The sequence below is a fragment of the Mytilus edulis genome, chromosome 4 (assembly GCF_963676685.1).
Source record: "Mytilus edulis chromosome 4, xbMytEdul2.2, whole genome shotgun sequence".
Lineage (NCBI taxonomy): Eukaryota > Metazoa > Mollusca > Bivalvia > Mytilida > Mytilidae > Mytilus > Mytilus edulis.
Window position 1 is genome coordinate 26,817,188 of NC_092347.1, and position 22,922 is coordinate 26,840,109.

A 22,922-nucleotide genomic window follows, 5' to 3' on the forward strand; every position below is an offset into this window, starting at 1 on the left:
CACCAGGTGTGAATCTAAGATTTACAGGTGATAATGATCTTTATTCTAACAAGAATTGCCAGGTGTGAATCTAAGATTTACAGGTGATAATGAACTAATTGGTGTGTAATCTTTATTCTAACAAGAATCACCAGGTGTGAATCTAAGATTTACAGGTGATAATGAACTAATTGATGTGTGATCTTTATTCTAACAAGAATCGCCAGGTGTGAATCTAAGATTTACAGGTGATAATGAACTAATTGGTGTGTAATCTTTATTCTAACAAGAATCACCAGGTGTGAATCTAAGATTTACAGGTGATAATGAACTAATTGGTGTGTGGTCTGCTCCATGGAATCTCTCTGTTGTTATAGACCCACAACTGTCATCCATTCTTATGTCCGATATTGTTTCTTTCTTTGATCTAAGGTCCTGTATATTACGTAGAATAACTTTAGCCTCTTCTCTTGTCTGTTTGAAACATAAAAACAAAGTATTTAAAAATTATAAAACTACGAAACATCAGATATTAAACATATATTAATTTAATGTTAAATAAATGTGTTCGTGTTGATTATATAGCAGTGCAAGTTTATAAGAAACAAATGAATGTTGTTTGCTCAACATCCTTTTAGAAATAGACTGATTACCTAGTATTATAACATTATTTTTGCTTTTCGTAAGCAACACAAGGATTGCCACTAGTGGTGCAGGAACTGCCTGCCCTTCTATTCAAACACTTTTAAGTTCTAATTTGAAACAGACTTAACAGTATAAAAATTCAAGCACTACATTACCTGTATACAAGTTTCTATGAAATTCACTATATAATGCCAGTGTTAACCACATATGCTTACCTCCTGAAATTCTGTGCATTTCTGGGCTGCAGCATATGCTTCATCTAGTTGACCTTGAGCAAAGTTAAAATTGGCTAGATATTTATAAGCTTGGCTTAAATCCTCAGGGTTAAATATCTGAAATACATAAATACAGAGTATCAACTACAGAGTATGAAGCTATTAACAATATAATTTTGAAGAAACAGCATAACTTTAATCCCTGTATTTATTTAGTTTCACTAAATCTGAAGATGGTGATTCTGTCAATCAGTGATCGAAACCCTTTAATGCTTTAATGTTTGAACAATTATTTAGGTTGCAATTTTAAAACAAGAGTGGATATGTTGAAATGCCTCACCTCCAATACTGCCCATTGATTTTATGTAAAAAGTCTTAAAGGTGAAGGCTAAAAGTATCACATCAACTTAACATTTTTAACGATCTATGAGATTGAAGTCAAGGTCAAATAAATCCTGTTTGACAGACATATACACTTTATAAATTTTTTAAACACCAAATATAGTTAACCTTTTGCTCATGGTAATTGAAAAACAGACCAAAACACACAAACTTAACATGACCAATGAACCATGAAAATTGGATACATACCCTTTGTCTGTTAGTCTCATTAACATATTCTGTATAAGATTTGACCAATCACTTATACGTACTTATAGTATACACTTGGATGGACTTAATCATAGAAAACTTTCGTCTCGACCTCTATGTTGAACTAAGTGAGTGTGATGATGAATCTTTATATACAATCTGTCTAGGAAAAAACCCTTCAACTATGCTCAGTGATTCCGACTTAGAGTCATTCAAGCGACTTTGCTACATCCATATTACAAAATCTGCATCCGAATACAATCGTCAATTGAGCAATATATAATGCTAGCACATGCAATATCGACAGCACTCGATATACAGAACTGATCATTTTCATTTATATGTAAATATTGCGTATTGCTCACAACTTTATTATTTATATGTTCTGTATTAATGTTTTAATGTATTGGTCATGATTATATAATTCATGTAATCTCTGTAAAGAGGAAATAAAGATATGAATGAATGAATGAATGTTAGCCTCATCAACATATTCTGTATAAGATTTGACCAATCACTGATACGTACCCCTTGTCTGTTAGCCTCATTAACATATTCTGTATAAGATTTGACCGATCACTGATATGTATCCCTTGTCTGTTAGATTAACATATTCTATATAAGATTTGACCAATCACTGATACCTACCCCTTGTCTGTTAGTCTCATTAACATATTCTGTATAAGATATGACCAATCACTAATACGTACCCCTTTTCTGTTAATCTCATTAACATATTCTGTATAAGATTTGACCAATCATTAATACGTACTCCTTGTCTGTTAGCCTCATTAACATATTCTGTATAAATAGGGGAGGTATCTTACACTCATTTTACCAATCACTGATACTTACTCCTTGTCTGTTAGCCTCATTAACATATTCTGTATAAAAAGGGGAGGTATCTTACACTCATTTTACCAATCACTGATACTTACTCCTTGTCTGTTAGCCTCATTAACATATTCTGTATAAGCAGCAGCAGCATGTGTTTCTTCTGATAATCTCTCATGAAGTCTATATTTATAAAAAAAAAAAAAGTAAAGATTTAAGAAAATCTAATTAAATGCCACCTAATCTTTTGCCTTATTCTTCAAATCAGTAACTAGTTCACTAAATTACTGAAATGTTGCAATAGTTATATCCTTCAAGTGGCATCAGCTAAGATTTTGACCAAATAATTGAAAAAAATTAAATATGTTCTTATTTTCAAACATTTATAAGGAATATTGAATAATAATTCACTAAACGAAGTCAGGTTGGTTAAAATGTGGAAAAAATTTGCTCAAAACTTTGCTGATACATTTCTGTCTTGAAAATCATTAATCTGAACATATTTTGATCTGTATGCATACAATCTATGATTTGACATCAGTAATAAAACTATTGTTTATGTGCTCAGCATTAACAGTTATAGTATATATATAATGAAAAAGCAAAACAAGATAAACTATGAAAGCCTAATAGAAAGACCAAATTTATTGACTGACTTGGCTGCCAAATTAATCTTTACTTTATTTACTTTATTGTTTTATCGATCATTTAAAATCAAGATGAAGGAAAATCTTTAAAATTCTTTGTCATGATCTTATCTCCTCCTGAACAGTATGTTGATACTGTATAATGATTCCATTTGTTTAGAATAATTTATAGTTTCAGTTCAGTCTATTTTATACTTTTTTTTCATATTTTTGGTTAATGTTTTAGCGCCATTTTACGTAACAATAGGCCCTCAACCTTGTCACTTGCCGAAGTCTCTATGTATATCATTGACTCCAAGGAAAGCATACAAAACACTGAACACTTCTTTGAGTTTATAGCCATTACTTGCCTTTATTATCTACACGTTCCAAACACCATACAATGTTAAGTTATCCATTGGTAACAATGAGTCTGTATGAATAGTTGTCTCATTAGCAATCATACCCCATCTTCTTATCTTTATATATAATGATTGTTATCCTGAATAACAGTGTTGCTGTGAAATTTGAAAACAGTATCAATGGATAACAACAGAGAAAAGACAGTTAAGGTGGTACATAACACTGCAGGGAGATAACTTTGTAAAAATCAGCTGAACGTTTTAATCAAATTTAATTTTAATATTTTTAAGCTTCTCGATAATCAAAATATGTGTTTGTCAAACTGCTGTATATCCAATGAAAATTTTCAAATAAAGTGTGTTGTTCACGTTTTTTGAAATTCTTATTATCTTATCAAAGGGTCAAAGTAAACATTTTTTCGAAATTTTAATGAGAATTAAAAAGACAAATTAATTTTAGTCAAGGTGATTGGTAACACCTTAAGGAATAAAAAACACATATATTTATTTTTCAATTTTTGACAATGTACTGACTTTGCTAATTTTATGATAGCCATTCCTTCTACATCGCCAATACTATGGGCTTTTCTAAAACATTTTTTAGCCTCCTGTAATCTTTCTAATTTCTCATAAGACTCTCCAAGTGCTACAACCATTCTTGAATCATTAGGTCTGAAAATATAAAAGATTAATTTACTCAAAGAAATACTGAAGCAGCTTAATGTCTTTAAAAAACTTGGAAAAAATACTCAATATCTCTGACACAAGGAAGTCTATTTAAATTTGTACTAGGAACTTCTTTGAAACTGTAGTTTACTAGAGAGATGTGATCTTTTGCAACATGCTGTAGGCCTCACTGTGACTTGATATGAAGAACTGTAATAAAAGCAGTTTCCTTGCTATGTTTTTTGTTGGAAAAGAAAACTCAATATCTCTGACACAACGAACTCTATTTAAATCTGTACTAGGGACTTCTTTTGTGGAGAGGTGTGTTCTTCTGTGACATGCTGGAGGCCTCACTGTGACTTTGATATAAAGAACTGCAATAAAAGCTTTGGTTTTTGTCAAGTGTATGCAGATTCTTTTCGTCATAAATAAGTGACCAATTTTGTCTTTTCCATTTTATTGCATAATGAATTGACATTCAAACTACATGGTAGCACCCATTTGTCAGTATTTGTTTTATAGATGAAGGAAACTCCTTGAATAGTTCAAAAAGGCCCTGAGGCCCTATTAGAATGACCTATGTTTGACAAAGTTAATTATAGTCTTAAAAAAAATCAACTAAATGTTAAAGAAGCAGATGAAGGAATGAAGGATAAAAAATTGTTGCTTAAACTAAAAGAAAGAACAAAAACAGTTGACAAGTTTATGATAGAGAAAGTTCAGACTGTCCCTTTTTATTCAGCTGATTAGCATCAACACTGTTATTACTACCGACAAGCTATTTTTTCCTCACTTTATCTGAAATAATGTTTCCATTTATCTTATTCAAGAAACAAACTCCTAGATCTGCAAACTTTATAGGTTGATTATCATCATAAATACCTCAGCTGTTGAGCTTGTCTGTAATAATATAAACAATAATGATACATCTTCAGAATTTCATATGTCTGTCCTAATCCGTACCAGGCTCTATAATCCCTCCTGTTAACCTCTGAAATAAAATAAATGATAATGATACATCTTCAGAATTTCATATGTCTGTCCTAATCCGTACCAGGCTCTATAATCCCTCCTGTTAACCTCTGAAATAAAATAAATGATAATGATACATCTTCAAAATTTCTATCTGTTCAATGGCTTTCAAAATGGTCGTTTTTTCAGTCATAGCTTATAAAATTACTGGTGTTCTTAAGGGAACTGCCAATTTGCACACTTAGAAATGGTCTGTAAGCTGGCAATGTCTATACTGGTATGATAGAGAATTACACATTATGAGTTGGTTTTAATCTTATTACATATATTTAACAGTTGACAATATATGTTACACTTGTTATAACCCTAATCCTGTCCTATTTTCCTGGTATGTGACAACACAGAATAAAACTGATCACTAAGTACTTACGTGAGCAACACAAAGGCTGCCACATGTGGAGCAGGAACTGCTAACCCTTTTGTAAGCACCCTGGATCACCATGGTTTTTGGTGGGGTCCTTGTTGCAGTCTTTAGTTTTCCATGTTATGTTTTGTTTACTGTTGTGTGTACTTTGGTTGCGTTTCCTTTTTCACCATAGTGTTGTCAGTTTGTCATCAACTTATAGTCCACCTCTTTCTTTTATAGATATTATAACATGTATAAGTTATCTATGTTCATATCTAAAGATATGGGTATAATAACACCTTGGAGTATCCAAGTACAGGGTACTAAAAGGTGTTAAAATACCCATATCTACTGATATGAATGTAGATAATGATTTTTTTCCAAATCTGGTGATTTTTAGGGAAATTTGAGAACAAAGTTGTATGTGAAAGATACAGGCTGCCTAGGCAAGTATTCGTTCATTGACATGTGGTATTTAATTTATGCATTTACTAAAATGAATGCAAATAATCTGCATAATAAGATAAACTCATTAGTGGATTACATTATTCAAATGATGCATATACTAAAATGAGAGCCAATAATCCGCATAATACATATTAAATTGCTGACATTATAGAAAATCTACAGATTTCAAATTTTTACAAGGAACAACTAGAAAACAAAGAAAAGGGTGCATGAACTTCCCATGGTAATGAACAGTAAAGTCAAGGTATATGGGTTAGCATCAACCGGGGCTATGTATTTTTTTAAAGATTAAAAAACGAGAAATATACTAAGATGGGGATAAGCATTATACACACCTATAGAACTATACATATTCATAACCTACAGTTTGTATGTAATCCAGCAAATTATCATTTTGGTACGATAGAAAACTACATATATACACACCTATTGCCTGTCTGTAAGCCTGTAATGCAGCCGAAGTATTTTTTAATTCCATAAATTCATGTCCCATCAATGTCCATGCAGACAGATAATGAGGGTTCAGTTTTAATGCTCTCTGGAAATACATCACAGCTTTCTCATGTTGTTGTCTTAATGAATAATAATTTCCTGAAATGGCAACAAGTACATGTACATGTATTAACTATAAAATGTCCTGACTATGGTAAAATTAAATTTAAATAAACTTCATTTGAACATTGGTGGATAGTTGTCTTATCGGCAATCATACCATATCTCCTTATTTTTATGGTAAGGTCAAATACCAAATACACTGGAGTCCTCTTTCTTATAATTTTTTTTCTCTCTCTCAATAATTTTACTGTGAAATGTCCTATCAAAATGTACAATTATAAAGTATATAAACACTTTGTATATCTAAAGACATCATATGCATATACATCTTAGTTGTCAATAGAAAATCAAATATTCAGGGGAAGCATAAAACATCTTGGAATTAGAGAGAAAATAAGTTATAAACTTTAGCATATTTTTACTTGGACTAACATATTTAGATACCTATAACACAACATGTTTCCACTCTGTATTTATCAATATCACAACATCTATGTGCTAAATGTGCAAGGTCTGCTCTCATCTCCTGTTATAACAAAAAGTTAGAAACCTTACAGATGATACAGAGAACACATTTATATGAGTTTGACCTCTTTATTTGTCTTTTCTTTTAGCATTTTGATGTACAAAAATTTTACATTTTCATTAATTCTATGTCTTCTATTTATCTTGAAAATTAATTAATGTCATACCAGAATAATGTAGTCAGAATAGGCCTGACTTTCATCTACTGGTAGGTAGCGCAGCATTGTTATCACAAATGTTGGCTTAATCTGCCAAGGATGGAGAGGAGGGGTCTGGATGATAACCCTTGGCTAGCAAAGATGGTAAAGCAGTAGTTAAACACAAAAAAATGAGGCATATGTCCGACAGAAACTTCAAACATATTGCTAGACCATCTGGCTTACAGATTGATTGATTGGTTGGTGCTTGCTTTACACGGTATGAGCACAAAAAGGCTATATCACGTCAAGTTATTATTTTAATATTTTTACAATTTAGGCCACGGTTTGTTAATTTGTTGGTTTACGGATTTTTCCCATAAAAAAGTCGGGTCGGTCGGTCGGAAAAAAAATCAAAAAAAAAATCTTTCAAAACAAAAAAATATGCAAAATAAATATATATTTCACCTCACTAATAAAATGTTTGTCTTATATGCTGTTTTGTCATCATTTCTTAACATTTAGTTCGATAAAATATAATTGATCAGTTATCATGAACATCGCATGACATCGTTTAATAACTTCCTGTAAAAAAGGGGGGTTGCACGGACAAAGACGAAATTAAATCGTCATTTCACAAACAAGAAAAACAGATTCGCGTAGCTCTCAATCAATTCCAGAAAACTTGGTAAATAATGATCTTCAATCACAAAAATTGATAAAGAAAAAAAATGTAAAAACGTCGTACAAAAATAAGTTTCAACACACGTGTCGAAAAACGTAATAGACTTGTCCACTGGGAAAACGACAATATCAGGTTAATCAGTTGTCATGCAATCCAGTTTTTATCCCAATGATCGATATTTTTTTATTATCTATGAAACAAGAAAATTTCAAATGATTTGTTAATATTCAGTACTTTAATTGATGTATTCCTCCTGTCCACATTTGGACAAGTCTATTTCTCTGAGATGATGCATCTTACGGACTGATGACAAATAAGGGAAACGAACTTATTTTGTAATTGGTTTTAAACACAGGTTTCGTTCCGCAAAAGACATTTCAAGGTCAGTTATAATTGATTTGTCTATTTTTAGAAACGTAAATTGGAAGTTTTATTTTTCACAACAGAAAGTGTTATCAACTTTGTTAATGATTAATGCATTTCATTTCATAAAAAAAGAAAATTTTAATTATTTTTCAGGGATAATGCATTGATAAGGGTCGGCGGTAATAAAAAAGCATGAAAAGTCAATTTTATTTTTATTCTGAAAATCGGCAAAATCGGGTCGGCGGATCCGTAAACCAACAAATAAAAAAACCGTGGCCTTACAATATAGTTTAAAAATAAGACAAAATGTCCTTCAATAAACTAAAATTCAAGTCTTAGGCTCTGGCTTAAAAGAATCATTTACTGCTGGATTTACTATATAAAATTTTTATCAATAAACAACTGATTATTTAGTTATAGTGAAGCTACTAGTTTAAGCAATTGAAATTAAACTAAGGATCATATTGCTTCATTCACTAGTGCAACGCTGTCAACATATTGAAATTTTATAATGTTTGATCGGATGAGGAATTTCTGCAACAAATTCAAGAATTTATTTGCATATTTTGTTTGTTTTTCTATGATGGATTAAAAATGTTTATCAACTAATGTATATACACTGTTGTAACCTACCTTTATATAGAGTAGATTTGAGTAGGTGTCCATGTTTTCTAATCTATATGGATCTAATTCTTGTAATTCTGCAAATGCAGTCACTGACATATCAATCTCTACAAAATTAAAGATACATTGAATGATTATAACTATGCTATGGCTCACTACTTATACTCCTCTTAATGTAATACAATATCATGATTTTGATTGTTTTAAACCAGACTGTTACATGTACTAAGGGGAGAATTACTTATTTTATTAAAATATTTATGTGTCCTTTTTTCTTTGTGTAATAAGTTATTCAGTTAAAGACCTGTATGTAATTCTTTTGGCACCGTTTTCTAATTATTGGGAAAACACCAAAATAAGTTCTACTTATAGCCTGTACTATATATATATCATATACCGGTATATACATGTATAATATATTGAACTGTTAAATACAGCTAGCTCCTAAATACCCACTCTGCCAGCTAGTCTTCCTTTAATCAATTACTGTAGAAATATTAATATTCCTGGGTTTAAAATTTCATGGTTTTGTGTCTATATAAGATTCATGGGAATTTAATTTCGTGATTTCCAGAAAATAGAAGTGATATTATATGTAGGTTAAATTTTCGTGAGGGTTTTAATTTTGTGGATATATTCGTTCCTCGAAATAAACGAAATTAAATCCTCCATGAAAATTTCTCCTTTTTAGTATGTTCAAGGGATGCATATCACGAAAATATTTGAATATGTATTACCTCTCATATTATGATAAACTACAGCCATCTGGGATACAATGTATGTACTTTTACTAAATCCTCCATCTACAAGACCTTGATAAATTTTAAGGGCTTCTTCATTTAGCTGTAATTCTAAGTACATGTGACCTAAGAATAGATTCTTCATCCAATGGTTGGGTAATGATAATGACAACAACTGTAATGAACAAATACAATGTATAAAAAAAATTGTTAACACATGTCTGACCTTTTTGTTATTTAGATAGTAAAATGCAAATGTTGATATTAAAATAGCAATACTTTAGCATGTAAGTTATTCCAAATATTTTAAGTTTACTAATGAACAATGAATTAAGGTTAATAGCCAATTAATCTTCATGGAAATGAGATGTGCCAGCACTTGTACAATATCATTGACATACCACTAATGGTTCCCCATACAAATACATTGCACCCAATACCATCGGAAACATCATGTCTCACATTTAGAATCCAGCAAGACAAAAAACAATTAATTGAACAACAACAAATTATTACTACAAGGGTACCATCAACCTTTTTACTTAATACTGAATTAATTTCATATTTTTAAAAGACAAATATGCATGAATAACATACAAAAATTTGTACATTTCTTAACTGTGAACATTTATTATTCAAATTTTATACACATAAGTAAGTACATTTAAAGATGAATTATAGAATAAGTGTTTTGAGTAGGCTTTAGCTATAATTTTGTTTAATTTGCAGATTTTACAGCTACAAATATTCATTTTCTATATATAACAAGTTATCTCCTCATGTCAGTATATTTATATAATGTCTTTCTCGATAATGTGATCAACCTCTATCAGGCCACGATTTTTTAATTTGTTGGTTTACGGATCCGCCGACCCGATTTTGCCGATTTCCAGAATAAAAATAAAATCACTTTTTCATGCTTTTTTATTTCCGCCGACCCTAACAAGTGCATTATCCCTGAAAAATAATTAAAATATTCTGTTTTTTATGAAATGAAGTGCATTTATCACTAACAAAATTGATAACACTTTATGTAGGGAAAAAATAAAACTTCCAGTTTACGTTTCTAAAAATAATCAATTATAACTGACCTTGAAATGTCGTTTGCGCAAATAATTTTGCGAAACGAAACCTGTGTTTAAAACCAATTACACAATAAGTTAGTTTCCCGTATTTGTCATCAGTCCGTAAGATGCATCATCTGATAGAAATAGAGTTGTCCAAATGTGGACAGGTGGAAGACGTCAAGTTAAAGTACTGAATATTAAATAATCATTTGGAATTTTCTTGTTTCATAGATAATAAAAAAATATCGTCCATTTGGATAAAAAAATGGGAATGCATGACAACAGATTAACCCGATATTCTCGTTTTTCCAGTTGACGAGTCTATTACGTTTTTGACACGTGTGTTGAAACTTATTTTCGTAAGACGTTTTTACATTTTTTTTCTTTATCAGTTTTCGTGCTTGAAGATCATAATTCACCAAGTTTTCTGGAATTGATTAATCTGTTTTTAATGTTTGTGAAATGACGATTTAATTTTGTCTTTGTCCGTCCGTCATCGAACATATTTTTCTGTCTTGAAAAATATTTTTTTTCTTTTTTTTTCCCGACCAACCGACCCGACTTTTTCATGGGTAAAATCCGTAAACCAACAAATTAAAAAACCCTGGCCTCAGATACTAACAAATACATGTAAAATAAACAGCTCTTTGTCTGCTTGTAAATAAGACAGTTGAACTTCTGAGTTCATCTGTTATATACTTACAGTTTCTTTATCGGGTATGAGAACAGCCAGTTCTAACTATGCACCCCAATGTAATGGTTCATAATTAATACTTACAGTTTCTTTATCAGGTATGAGAACAGCCAGTTCTAATCATGCACCCCAATGTAATGGTTCATAATTAATACTTACAGTTTCTTTATCGGGTATGATAACAGCCAGTTCTAACCATGCACCCCAATGTAATGGTTCATAATTAATACTTACAGTTTCTTTATCGGGTATGAGAACAGCCAGTTCTAACCATGCACCCCAATGTAATGGTTCATAATTAATACTTACAGTTTCTTTATCGGGTATGAGAACAGCCAGTTCTAACCATGCAACCCAATGTAATGGTTCATAATTAATACTTACAGTTTCTTTATTGGGTATGAGAACAGTCAGTTTTAACCATGCACCCCAATGTAATGGTTCATAATTAATACTTACAGTTTCTTTATCGGGTATGAGAACAGCCAGTTCTAACCATGCACCCCAATGTAATGGTTCATAATTAATACTTACAGTTTCTTTATCGGGTATGAGAACAGCCAGTTCTAACCATGCACCCCATTGTAATGGTTCGTAATTAATACTTACAGTTTGTTTCTTTATCGGGTATGAGAACAGCCAGTTCTAACCATGCACCCCAATGTAATGGTTCATAATTAATACTTACAGTTTCTTTATCGGGTATGAGAACAGCCAGTTCTAACCATGCACCCCAATGTAATGGTTCATAATTAATACTTACAGTTTCTTTATCGGGTATGAGAACAGCCAGTTCTAACCATGCACCCCAATGTAATGGTTCATAATTAATACTTACAGTTTCTTTATCGGGTATGAGAACAGCCAGTTCTAACCATGCACCCCAATGTAATGGTTCATAATTAATACTTACAGTTTCTTTATCGGGTATGAGAACAGCCAGTTCTAGCCATGCACCCCAATGTAATGGTTCATAATTAATACTTACAGTTTCTTTATCGGGTATGAGAACAGCCAGTTCTAACCATGCACCCCAATGTAATGGTTCATAATTAATACTTACAGTTTCTTTATCGGGTATGAGAACAGCCAGTTCTAACCATGCACCCCAATGTAATGGTTCATAATTAATACTTACAGTTTCTTTATCGGGTATGAGAACAGCCAGTTCTAACCATGCACCCCAATGTAATGGTTCATAACTAATACTTACAGTTTCTTTATCGGGTATGAGAACAGCCAGTTCTAACCATGCACCCCAATGTAATGGTTCATAATTAATACTTACAGTTTCTTTATCGGGTATGAGAACAGCCAGTTCTAACCATGCACTCCAATGTAATGGTTCATAATTAATACTTACAGTTTCTTTATCGGGTATGAGAACAGCCAGTTCTAACCATGCACCCCAATGTAATGGTTCATAATTAATACTTACAGTTTCTTTAACGGGTATGAGAACAGCCAGTTCTAACCATGCACCCCAATGTAATGGTTCATAATTAATACTTACAGTTTCTTTATCCGGTATGAGAACAGCCAGTTCTAACCATGCACCCCAATGTAATGGTTCATAATTAATACTTACAGTTTCTTTATCGGGTATGAGAACAGCCAGTTCTAACCATGCACCCCAATGTAATGGTTCATAATTAATACTTACAGTTTCTTTATCAGGTATGAGAACAGCCAGTTCTAACCATGCACCCCAATGTAAGGGTTCATAATTAATGCTTACAGTTTCTTTATCAGGTATGAGAACAGCCAGTTCTTACCATGCACCCCAATGTAATGGTTCATAATTAATACTTACAGTTTCTTTATCAGGTATGAGAACAGCCAGTTCTAACCATGCACCCCAATGTAATGGTTCATAATTAATACTTACAGTTTCTTTATCAGGTATGAGAACAGCCAGTTCTAACCATGCACCCCAATGTAATGGTTCATAATTAATACTTATAGTTTCTTTATCAGGTATGAGAACAGCAAGTTCTAACCATGCACCCCAATGTAATGGTTCATAATTAATACTTACAGTTTCTTTATCAGGTATGAGAAAAGCCAGTTCTAACCATGCTCCCCAATGTAATGGTTCATAATTAATACTTACAGTTTCTTTAACGGGTATGAGAACAGCCAGTTCTAACCATGCCCCCCAATGTAATGGTTCATAATTAATACTTACAGTTTCTTTATCGGGTATGAGAACAGCCAGTTCTAACCATGCACCCCAATGTAATGGTTCATAATTAATACTTACAGTTTCTTTATCAGGTATGAGAACAGCCAGTTCTAACCATGCACCCCAATGTAATGGTTCATAATTAATACTTACAGTTTCTTTATCAGGTATGAGAAAAGCCAGTTCTAACCATGCTCCCCAATGTAATGGTTCATAATTAATACTTACAGTTTCTTTAATGGGTATGAGAACAGCCAGTTCTAACCATGCCCCCCAATGTAATGGTTCATAATTAATACTTACAGTTTCTTTATCGGGTATGAGAACAGCCAGTTCTAACCATGCACCCCAATGTAATGGTTCATAATTAATACTTACAGTTTCTTTATCAGGTATGAGAACAGCCAGTTCTAACCATGCACCCCAATGTAATGGTTCATAATTAATACTTACAGTTTCTTTATCAGGTATGAGAACAGTCAGTTCTAACCATGCACCCCAATGTAAGTGTTCATAATTAATACTTACAGTTTCTTTGTCAGGTATGAGAACAGCCAGTTCTAACCATGCACCCCAATGTAAGGGTTCATAACTAATACTTACAGTTTCTTTATCAGGTATGAGAACAGCCAGTTCTAACCATGCACCCCAATGTAATGGTTCATAATTTATACTTACAGTTTCTTTATCAGGTATGAGAACAGCCAGTTCTAACCATGCACCCCAATGTAATGGTTCATAATTTATACTTACAGTTTCTTTATCAGGTATGAGAATAGCCAGTTCTAACCATGCACCCCAATGTAATGGTTCATAATTAACTGCTTCTACCAACATTTCTAAAGCTTCTTTCAGTAAGTCTAGCTTTTTCAAAACTATGCCATATCTACAAAAAAGATATGATACACAAAAAAATCATCTTAACTTTACCTTATCTATCGATCTGTCAATTTATGGTATGAATTGCATTTATATTCAGTAAAATGGTTCAATATAAACCTCTAGCCAACTCAAAAAAGTATTCACTAAATAGTAATTTTGTTTCTATTATAAGGTGTTCAAATCATCTGATAAGAAATTCAGTGCAAGGAGAATATACATGTAAAGCATGAAAATGACATTTATTTTGGGTTACATATAATTCTCTTCATTTGAACTGATTTTTTTCATCATATAAAACAAAATTTGATTGATAAGATTTATTTTTGGTGTTAAACACCTCTTTGTGTGCACACTTGACTATATCACAATGACCAGTGTTTATTGGTGGAGGAAGCTTGAGTACTTTGAGAGAACCACTGATCAACTGAATCAGAAATGAACATACAATGTCAGAAGCTGGGTTCAAAACTCACAATGTCAGTGTTGCAATTGTGTGCTCATTGTAAATTAACTATTTGGACTACTCCATCAGTAAAGCTTATCAATACTTTTCAAGTATGAAGCTAAAAATACATCATTTTTACCACATAATTCACTTTCCCATTTAGTAATAGGGTCCTCTTTCAGAAACCAAGTAACTAATTAACACATCTAATAAACATCCCTTTTTTTTTTTGGGGGGGGGGGGTCAAACAGCATCAATCTATCATTTCTATTCATTCTTGTGTTAATACTGTAAATGAATATATACTTACAAATACAAACAAAATCCATCAAGTTCTTTCATTATGTATTTTTTACTTAGTTCTATTTTTAAAGTTTTCAAATGCTCATTTTCTAGGTGATCAGGAGGACCTTTCAAAATAGAAAAAAGATGATACATTGTATCAAAAAGTGTTCATTATTTGCATTAGACTAAATTATAATGACAAAATACAATCTTACAGTCACAAACGTCAAGGTCTATCTTTATCTTCCAGCTACATTGACAAGCTGTATATTACAGCTACATTATCTAACTTTATCTTAAAGTCACATTGTCTAACTTTATCTGTTAGTTGCATTGTCTAAGATAGTCTTATATCATTGGCATGCAGCTTTTTCTTCCAGACCTAACAGCCACACTGTATAATAGCTACATCAAATAGCTGCATTGTATAGCTTTATCAAACAGCAAGATGGTATAGCATTATATTTCAGCCACATTCTCAAGTCTTACCTTACGGTCTCAGTGTCTATTTTTATCTTACAGCCACTTTGTATAGCTTTTACTTTCAGCAACATAGCATAGCTTTAATTTACAGTGCATGGTATAGCTTTTATCTACAACCACGATGTCTAGCTTTATCTTTCAGCAACATAGCATAGCTTTATTTTACAGTGCATGGTATAGCTTTTATCTAAAGCCACGCTGTCTAGCTTTATCTTTCATCAACATAACATAGCTTTATTTTACAGTGCATGGTATAGCTTTTATCTAAAGCCACGCTGTCTAGCTTTATCTTTCATCAACATAACATAGCTTTATTTTACAGTGCATGGTATAGCTTTTATCTACAACCACGGTGTCTAGCTTTATCTTTTAGCATAACTATCTAGGTTTTTCTTCCATCCACAGTAGAAAGTCATATACAAAATACTGAATTTAATATTATTATTTGAACGATAGGATAGGGATACAAAGGGTTCTTTTTTTTTGTATAGAGAATTTATATCTAACAATATTAAGTCTAACCTATAGAGTCTGAAGCATTATCCACTTTTCTTTTTTCATCAGCCAGATAGCGTCCATACAGGTACAAAAAGTAGTTATTTGAACTACTGCATTCTTGTAAGAAGTATACTGCTCTGTCATATTCTTTCAGATCAAAATAACTTGAGGCCAAAGCGAACTTATCATACTCATCATAATAATCCTGTAAATATAACATAGCTTCAAATCTTTTATTTATTCTGTAGACATTTTTAGACGAAGGTAAAATTATATTTTAACCAGGGTTGGCAAAACCCCGGGTTTTATGAGTATTGCCCAGCCCAGTGGGAAATACTGGGAAAACCCGGGTCTTACAGTGTTTTACTTGGTAATACTGGGCAATACTGGGTAATATGAATTACTGGCTTGAATTTTAAAAAGGTTTATAGTGATCAAACACAAATGCAATAGATTTAAGATATCTATAAACATAATTTGATTTTTCTAGATTGATCAAACAGTGAAACTGTTAATTTAAAGCAAAAAAAACAAACCTGTTTTTTTCAAATACATGTATATACAACTTATGTTAGAAACAACATGAAAGAAAATTTATTTTTAAATAATGTATATGTACATCAGTGATCACTATATATTATATAGCTAATCTTAAATAAGTAATTATTCAGATTGGAACACCAATTTGTTTATGTAACAATAATCAGCCTTTTCAATTCTATAAGTGTTAATGACATGAACCCTGTGGGTGTTTTGTTTAGCAAAATCAAACAATTAAACTTACAATTCACTAAAACACTGCATTAGAATGCGTTTTTCAAAGTTTTGATTATTGAAATAATGCTAGGAAATTAACTAGGTATCATAAAATGTGCAAATGTTGTATTCTGCCTACATAGAATTAGTGGAGAGAATTAAATTGAAATTTGAATCTTCTAGAAATGTCTCTTTATGGTTATCTGTACAAAAAATATATATTTAGCTATAAAGCTATGATACTACAAGAAATCTGTACTATTTTTTGTTAAAATAAGCTTAAAAATTCATATTGCCCAGTATTACCCATTTCTGGGAATATTGCCCAGCCCGGGAAAACCCGGCCTGGGTTTTCCCAGGCTGGTAATACTTTGCCAACCCTGATTTTAACACCTCTTTTCAGGTTTGATTTATATTTTGAATTAATGTGTTAACCAAATGATATATATATGTATATATATATATAGAAAGACCTGTATTTTTGACATTTATATGTTGTGCAATATCCTTAATAACCAAGGGAAATGATTCTATATTTGTAAGTGATATATAAGAAAACTAAGTTTATAAGTACTTTTCCTGTGCCAAATGTTTATGTGCCTGTTGTTTGCATTTTGATTTTTAAATATTACTTTTGTACATGAAGGATATGGTTGACTAAACATTTTTGATATTTGGTGTATATGTGTATATATAACATTTGCGAAAGCAAATTTACAGATCTTACATTGTTGGGTTGATGTTTAGACGAGTATTATAATAAATATGCAAATTAAAAGTTTGTTTTTTGTTTCAATAACATATATCCGTTTATTTTACTAAAACAAATACCTTAGGTTCCTGGAGAAGCAAGATTTGTTGGTAATCAACTGATGCATCTACAGCTGAAGATAATTCTGCAGCCCTAAAATAACATTCAAAATGTTTGTTTTAATCTTTTAAATCATTTGGCAACAAGTCCCAATCCTTTATTGCATAATAAATATAAAGTACATGTATCTTGTCCTTTTATACATGTACATGTAGGTGGTATAAAATATAGTATTCCCAGGCCTAGATCTTGTCAAATACTAACAAAATGTATAACAATCTTTGATCTTATCAAAATTGCCTTGCGTGAAGTAATGGCTTTTGTTATAAAATATTCTATATACATGGTCAGGTCATTAAAGATTGCATATTTTGGCTTTAATATTGATTCACTTATAGGGTCTTTGCATCGGAACTAAACACATTTATCTTTTTTAAAAACAGTTATTGGCATGACACGGGTTATGTTCTTCTCATATATTTTATGAAGTATGATATTAAACCCCTAACGAGAGGGATTGTGCCTGATATTCATATGATGAAGACATAATCTTTCATTCAGTTTAATTGAGGTCTGGAGCTGGCATGTCAGTTAACTGCTAGTAGTCTGTTGTTACATGTATTTATGTATTATTGTCATTTTATTAATTTTCTTTTGTTACATCTTTTGACATCGGACTGGGACTTCTCTTGAACTGAATTTTAATGTGCGTATTGTTATGCATTTACTTTTCTACATTGGCTAGAGGTATAGGGGGAGGGTTGAGATCTCATAAACATGTTTAACCCCGCCACAATTTTGCACCTGTCCCAAGTCAGGATCCTCTGGGCTTTGTTAGTCTTGTATGATTTTTAATTTTAGTTTCTTGTGTATAATTCGGAGTTTAGTATGGCGTCCATTATCACTGTACTAGTATACATATTTTTAGGGGCCAGCTGAAGGACACCTACAGGTGCGGGAATTCTCGCTACATTGAAGACCCATTGGTGGCCTTCGTCTGTTATCTGCTCTATGGTCCGGTTGTTGTCGCTTTGACACATTCCCCATTTCCTTTCTCAATTTTATTGACATGATAGAGTCTTAGTTTTTCTACATTTAAAAAAAAATGTTAACTCGTACATAAATTTTTAGAATATTTATCATGTCTATCTTATCCATATCTTTAAAACACTTGTTACTAATATTTTGAAACACTTGTTACTTGTAACTATGGTAACTAATATTATGAAACACTTGCAATTGTTACTTGTACATGTTGCAACTAATATTTTGAAACTTGTTTCTTGTGACTAATTTCTAAACTATTTATACAAACAGGAATACAACGCTGAATGTGCACCAACATGACATTGCACTACAGCATGTACAAAAACATTTTACATATTTATTACTATATCTAGCTGCAGTATCCACAGGTCAGCAATTCATTGTTTGTAGTCTTTTTTTTTATAGATTCAATACAGTGGTTGACCAACCTTTTAAGTTTTTTACAAGTTAACACATTTAGCAACACTTTAGAATGATGTTAGTGGTGAACCTTTGGCAGTCCACATTGATAGGTTATTTTATATTTAAGTTTTCAATTCTGACTTGTACAGCTCGGGTAACATGAATGACCGAAAAACACTGTTATTATCCGAATAACACATGTAATGACCGAATAACTCTTCAAATATCAATATTAACACATTTGAGTGACTTTTAAACATATATTATTGAATAAAATTATAATAGAAGTGTATTTTATAACCTAAAAATGATTTAAAAGTTGCAGGTAAGTTAATATTGATCATTATAAATTTATGGATATCGGTGTGTACTTCCAAGATGGCGACTAAGGAAATCATATAGAATGAATAAAAGAAAGATTGCATACAATCCCTCAACGTGTTCATCTTAGACCACCAAAGTGGAGCCCTCACGCCACGTCAAGGCAATGAACAATGTGAGGGTGTGCCTTTTTAAAATAAAATATGGAATAGTAAACTGTTTAAATTAGTTTTTGTTTTAATTTTAGTTAGTTATTAAAAAAATTATTATCTTTATCATATTATTATATTTTTAATTTAGAAATGGATGTTAACCAAGCCCCTTTTAAACTCTAAAATTACAACTACTAAGATATCATGCACAAGGCACGGGCTTATCTTTCATAGTCCGCGAAAATACTTTATTTAGAATTTATTGTAAAAAATTTATAACTACTAAGATATCCTGCACAAGGCACGGGCTTATCTGTCATAGTCCGCGAAAATACTTTATTTAGAATTTATTGTAAAAAAATTATATATTAAATAAATTTGAATTGAATATGTAAAATTCTTAATTACATTTTATTTGATGTTGAGTAAATTGTTATGAAAAGTAATTAGTGATTAGTGATTGGAGTAATTGCATTGCTTTGATGTACTGGTTAAATTTTCAAATCCTTTCTGAAAAATAATCATTAGACAATTCTCTGTATATACAGTCAAATATTTAATACTATATTTTCATAGCGTTATCCATAAATTTATAATGATCAATATTAACTTACCTGCAACTTGTAAATCATTTTTAGGTTATAAAATACACTTCTAATATAATTTTATTCAATAATATATGTTTAAAAGTCACTCAAATGTGTTAATATTGATATTTGAAGAGTTATTCGGTCATAACATGTGTTATTCGGATAATAACAGTGTTATTCGGTCATTCGAAGTACCGGGGCAAAGTGATAGACCGGAAAACGAGTTTCTAAGCCCATTTCATTTGCCTGCTAGTGCTAGTGTGATCCAAGTATATTAAGCTTGAAAATGTCATTCTCAAAAAATCTGCCCCTCAGTTGTAGCTTTCATAGTTAAAAGGGAGATCTCTCTCTAAGTTTAAAGGTTTCAGAAGTTGGCAGGTATGATTTGGTTTTTAAAATCACTTTGCAAAGAACAAACTGTTATTTGTGAATCTTGTTGCTCATATTCTAATGACTAATACAGAAAGCTTTATAAAACCTTTACCATTTAGCACTATTAAGTAGTTTACGCCGTGAGCATTCTTTGTTTGCCCTGATTAAATCAGTTTTTATTTGTATTAAATTTGGGAGATCAAAAACCTGGCAAGTCGAAAAATCCGCCATCCCTGTGAGAATAAATAAACTGGTTCTCTATACTTTATCTGCTTGGCTCTGTTATCCGTATGTCGCAATTAAGAAAACCAGTATAAAAAGTAAAAAGCAGATCAATCCCGGACAAAATCCGTTACAGGGCTTGTTTTTATGTATTGTTTAAATTATTATTACTATACTATATATAAAAATATTAATTTTCGCGAACCATTTAGGTCACGGAAATTCCAAAATATGGCATCAGTTAGGAGAGTTGTGCAAATAATGTGAATACACAAAACCCCCATCCAAATTATCTCTAGCTAAAAGTATTCATCTTTTTCTATTTTATATGTACTAACAATATTCAATTTTTCTATAATTTCGATTAAAATATTCAAAAATCTGAGTAAAAATAGATCGAATGCCCCAAATAACCATTGTCTGATTGGTTGAAGTACTGTGGCGTCGATGCTTAGCATAATAAGCCTCGATGTAAAGCACACGCTTCACAGGAATAAGGAGAGTTTTACAAATAATGTGAATACACAGATCCTCCATCCTATTTATATTTTGCTGGAAATGTTGCAGTGTTCATCATTTCTGTTTTGATTCTGCTCACAACATTCCATTTTTTCTATAATTCCGATTTAAATATGTGGAACCCGCAATAAAAATAGATGGCCTCAATCACGTGGCCTCAATGATTTAATAGCAACGCAAAAAATTCCATTAATCATGTTGTACTTTGTTACCAGTCGGAACTACTCGGCCTTTCTGGTTGCACGAAGTGAATAGCCGAGTAGTTCCGATTGACGATGTTACATAAGCCGAATCACACATACAGTTCTTTGCGCTCAAATGTAATTCTTGGTGAAGTATACAGGTAACTTCGTTTACGAAAATTTATACACACTTTATCATTAACATATTACCAGGCTTTTGCATATTCACGTTTTTTTATGCTGAACTGTAGTCGAATTCAATTCTATACATTTTTTTTTTACGTAAATCAATAGGAGTAAGAATATTTTCTCGCGCCAATTTAACCATCATCACCATCAAAAAAATTATTTACCGTTATTATTGTGCAATTTCAGTTATATAGTTTATCAATTAGATAATTTTTGGTAAGTTTTACTTATTCATGTTAAGGTTCTACTGATGTGCTTCTCTAGACCTTTTTGACGGTCCGTTTTATCCCATTTATCTCAATACTATCTCCGATGACAGAAATGTCAACCCGACCTATTCGTGTCGAAAGTGAAAATCGCATCTATTTGATGAAATAATTTCTTCTTCAACTGTTCATGCATTATTTCTGTATTATTTGATAACAAATTCACGTTGCATGTTTGCATGAAAATGGTTATGTATTAGTGAATTGTAAGGGCGATGCAACATGCGAGGTCAGTGCGCGATCACGTGACATTATTATTTGTAAACAAACATGCTCCCCGTGTAACACGTGTCTGAATTATCTTTTCAAAGTGTTATTAATCTTTCAATCGCTATTTTATGATATATTTCTTTTTGTTTTTAGGTCTGCATATCAGTATAGTCCAAGTGAATTAGTAATAGTTCTGAGTTGTGTGTGTGTTTTTTTTTTTTTTTATAGAATTAGAAGGTAAGTCTACATAAGTTATATTTAACTTAAGTCTAAAAAGATAACTTCACTTTCCCTCTATATTTAAAACCACATACTAATTTAAACAGCATTTGCTCCCCTTGAACACTTATTTGCCCCTTCCCCGTCATTTCTCTTTAAATTTGCGCAAAAGTCATACTTTTAGTCCATTTACATGTACATTAATGGCCGATTTGTGATTTTATCATCTTAACTGCAATTTTCATATTGAACACATTTGACCATTCAGTATGAGTTCCCACGTTTTTTGTCTTATATGAAGGAGGTTAACTTTTTAGGTCATGTTTTCCTAAACACCTTATTGCTATTTGGTTAGAGAACACAATTAATTTGTAGTGCATTTCTTTTAGAACATATATGAAAATTAAAAAAATCCCACCTGTGCTTTCTCAATGAAACTTTTACAGTGTGTTGTACTACTTTTGGGACAAATTATATCAAAATTAAAGAAAACTTCATGGTCTCTAACTCAAAATATGGACAATTTTATCTTTAGGGGCGTCTTGAAATCTTTTGACAGCTTCCGAAGTTCTATATTTCAACCTTTTTCACCTGGACCAAATCACTACTTTCCTTTAAAATTCGGAACCCAAATTTTTTTACAGTGTAATTTCACCCCCTACTTACAATTTGAGGCATTAAACATGGAGAAATTAATATGGAAGGGGTATTAAAATTAATGGCAAGTAA

General features: G+C 31.6%; 1 protein-coding gene across 1 annotated transcript; it reads right to left on the bottom strand.

Moving 5' to 3' along the window:
• Window positions 1–242: 242 nt before the first annotated feature.
• On the bottom strand, window positions 243–20,746 carry LOC139519316 (cell division cycle protein 23 homolog). Its single transcript, XM_071311306.1, has 14 exons — window positions 20,499–20,746; window positions 17,523–17,595; window positions 15,960–16,140; window positions 14,980–15,079; window positions 14,096–14,228; window positions 9,394–9,571; window positions 8,666–8,763; window positions 6,764–6,845; window positions 6,191–6,355; window positions 4,801–4,909; window positions 3,787–3,924; window positions 2,369–2,447; window positions 840–956; window positions 243–453 (listed from the first exon to the last, which is right to left on the bottom strand). The coding sequence occupies exons 1-14, from the start codon at window positions 20,615–20,617 to the stop codon at window positions 262–264; spliced, it is 1,764 nt and encodes a 587-aa protein (XP_071167407.1). The 5' UTR covers window positions 20,618–20,746; the 3' UTR covers window positions 243–261.
• Between the last annotated feature and the right edge of the window lie 2,176 nt (window positions 20,747–22,922).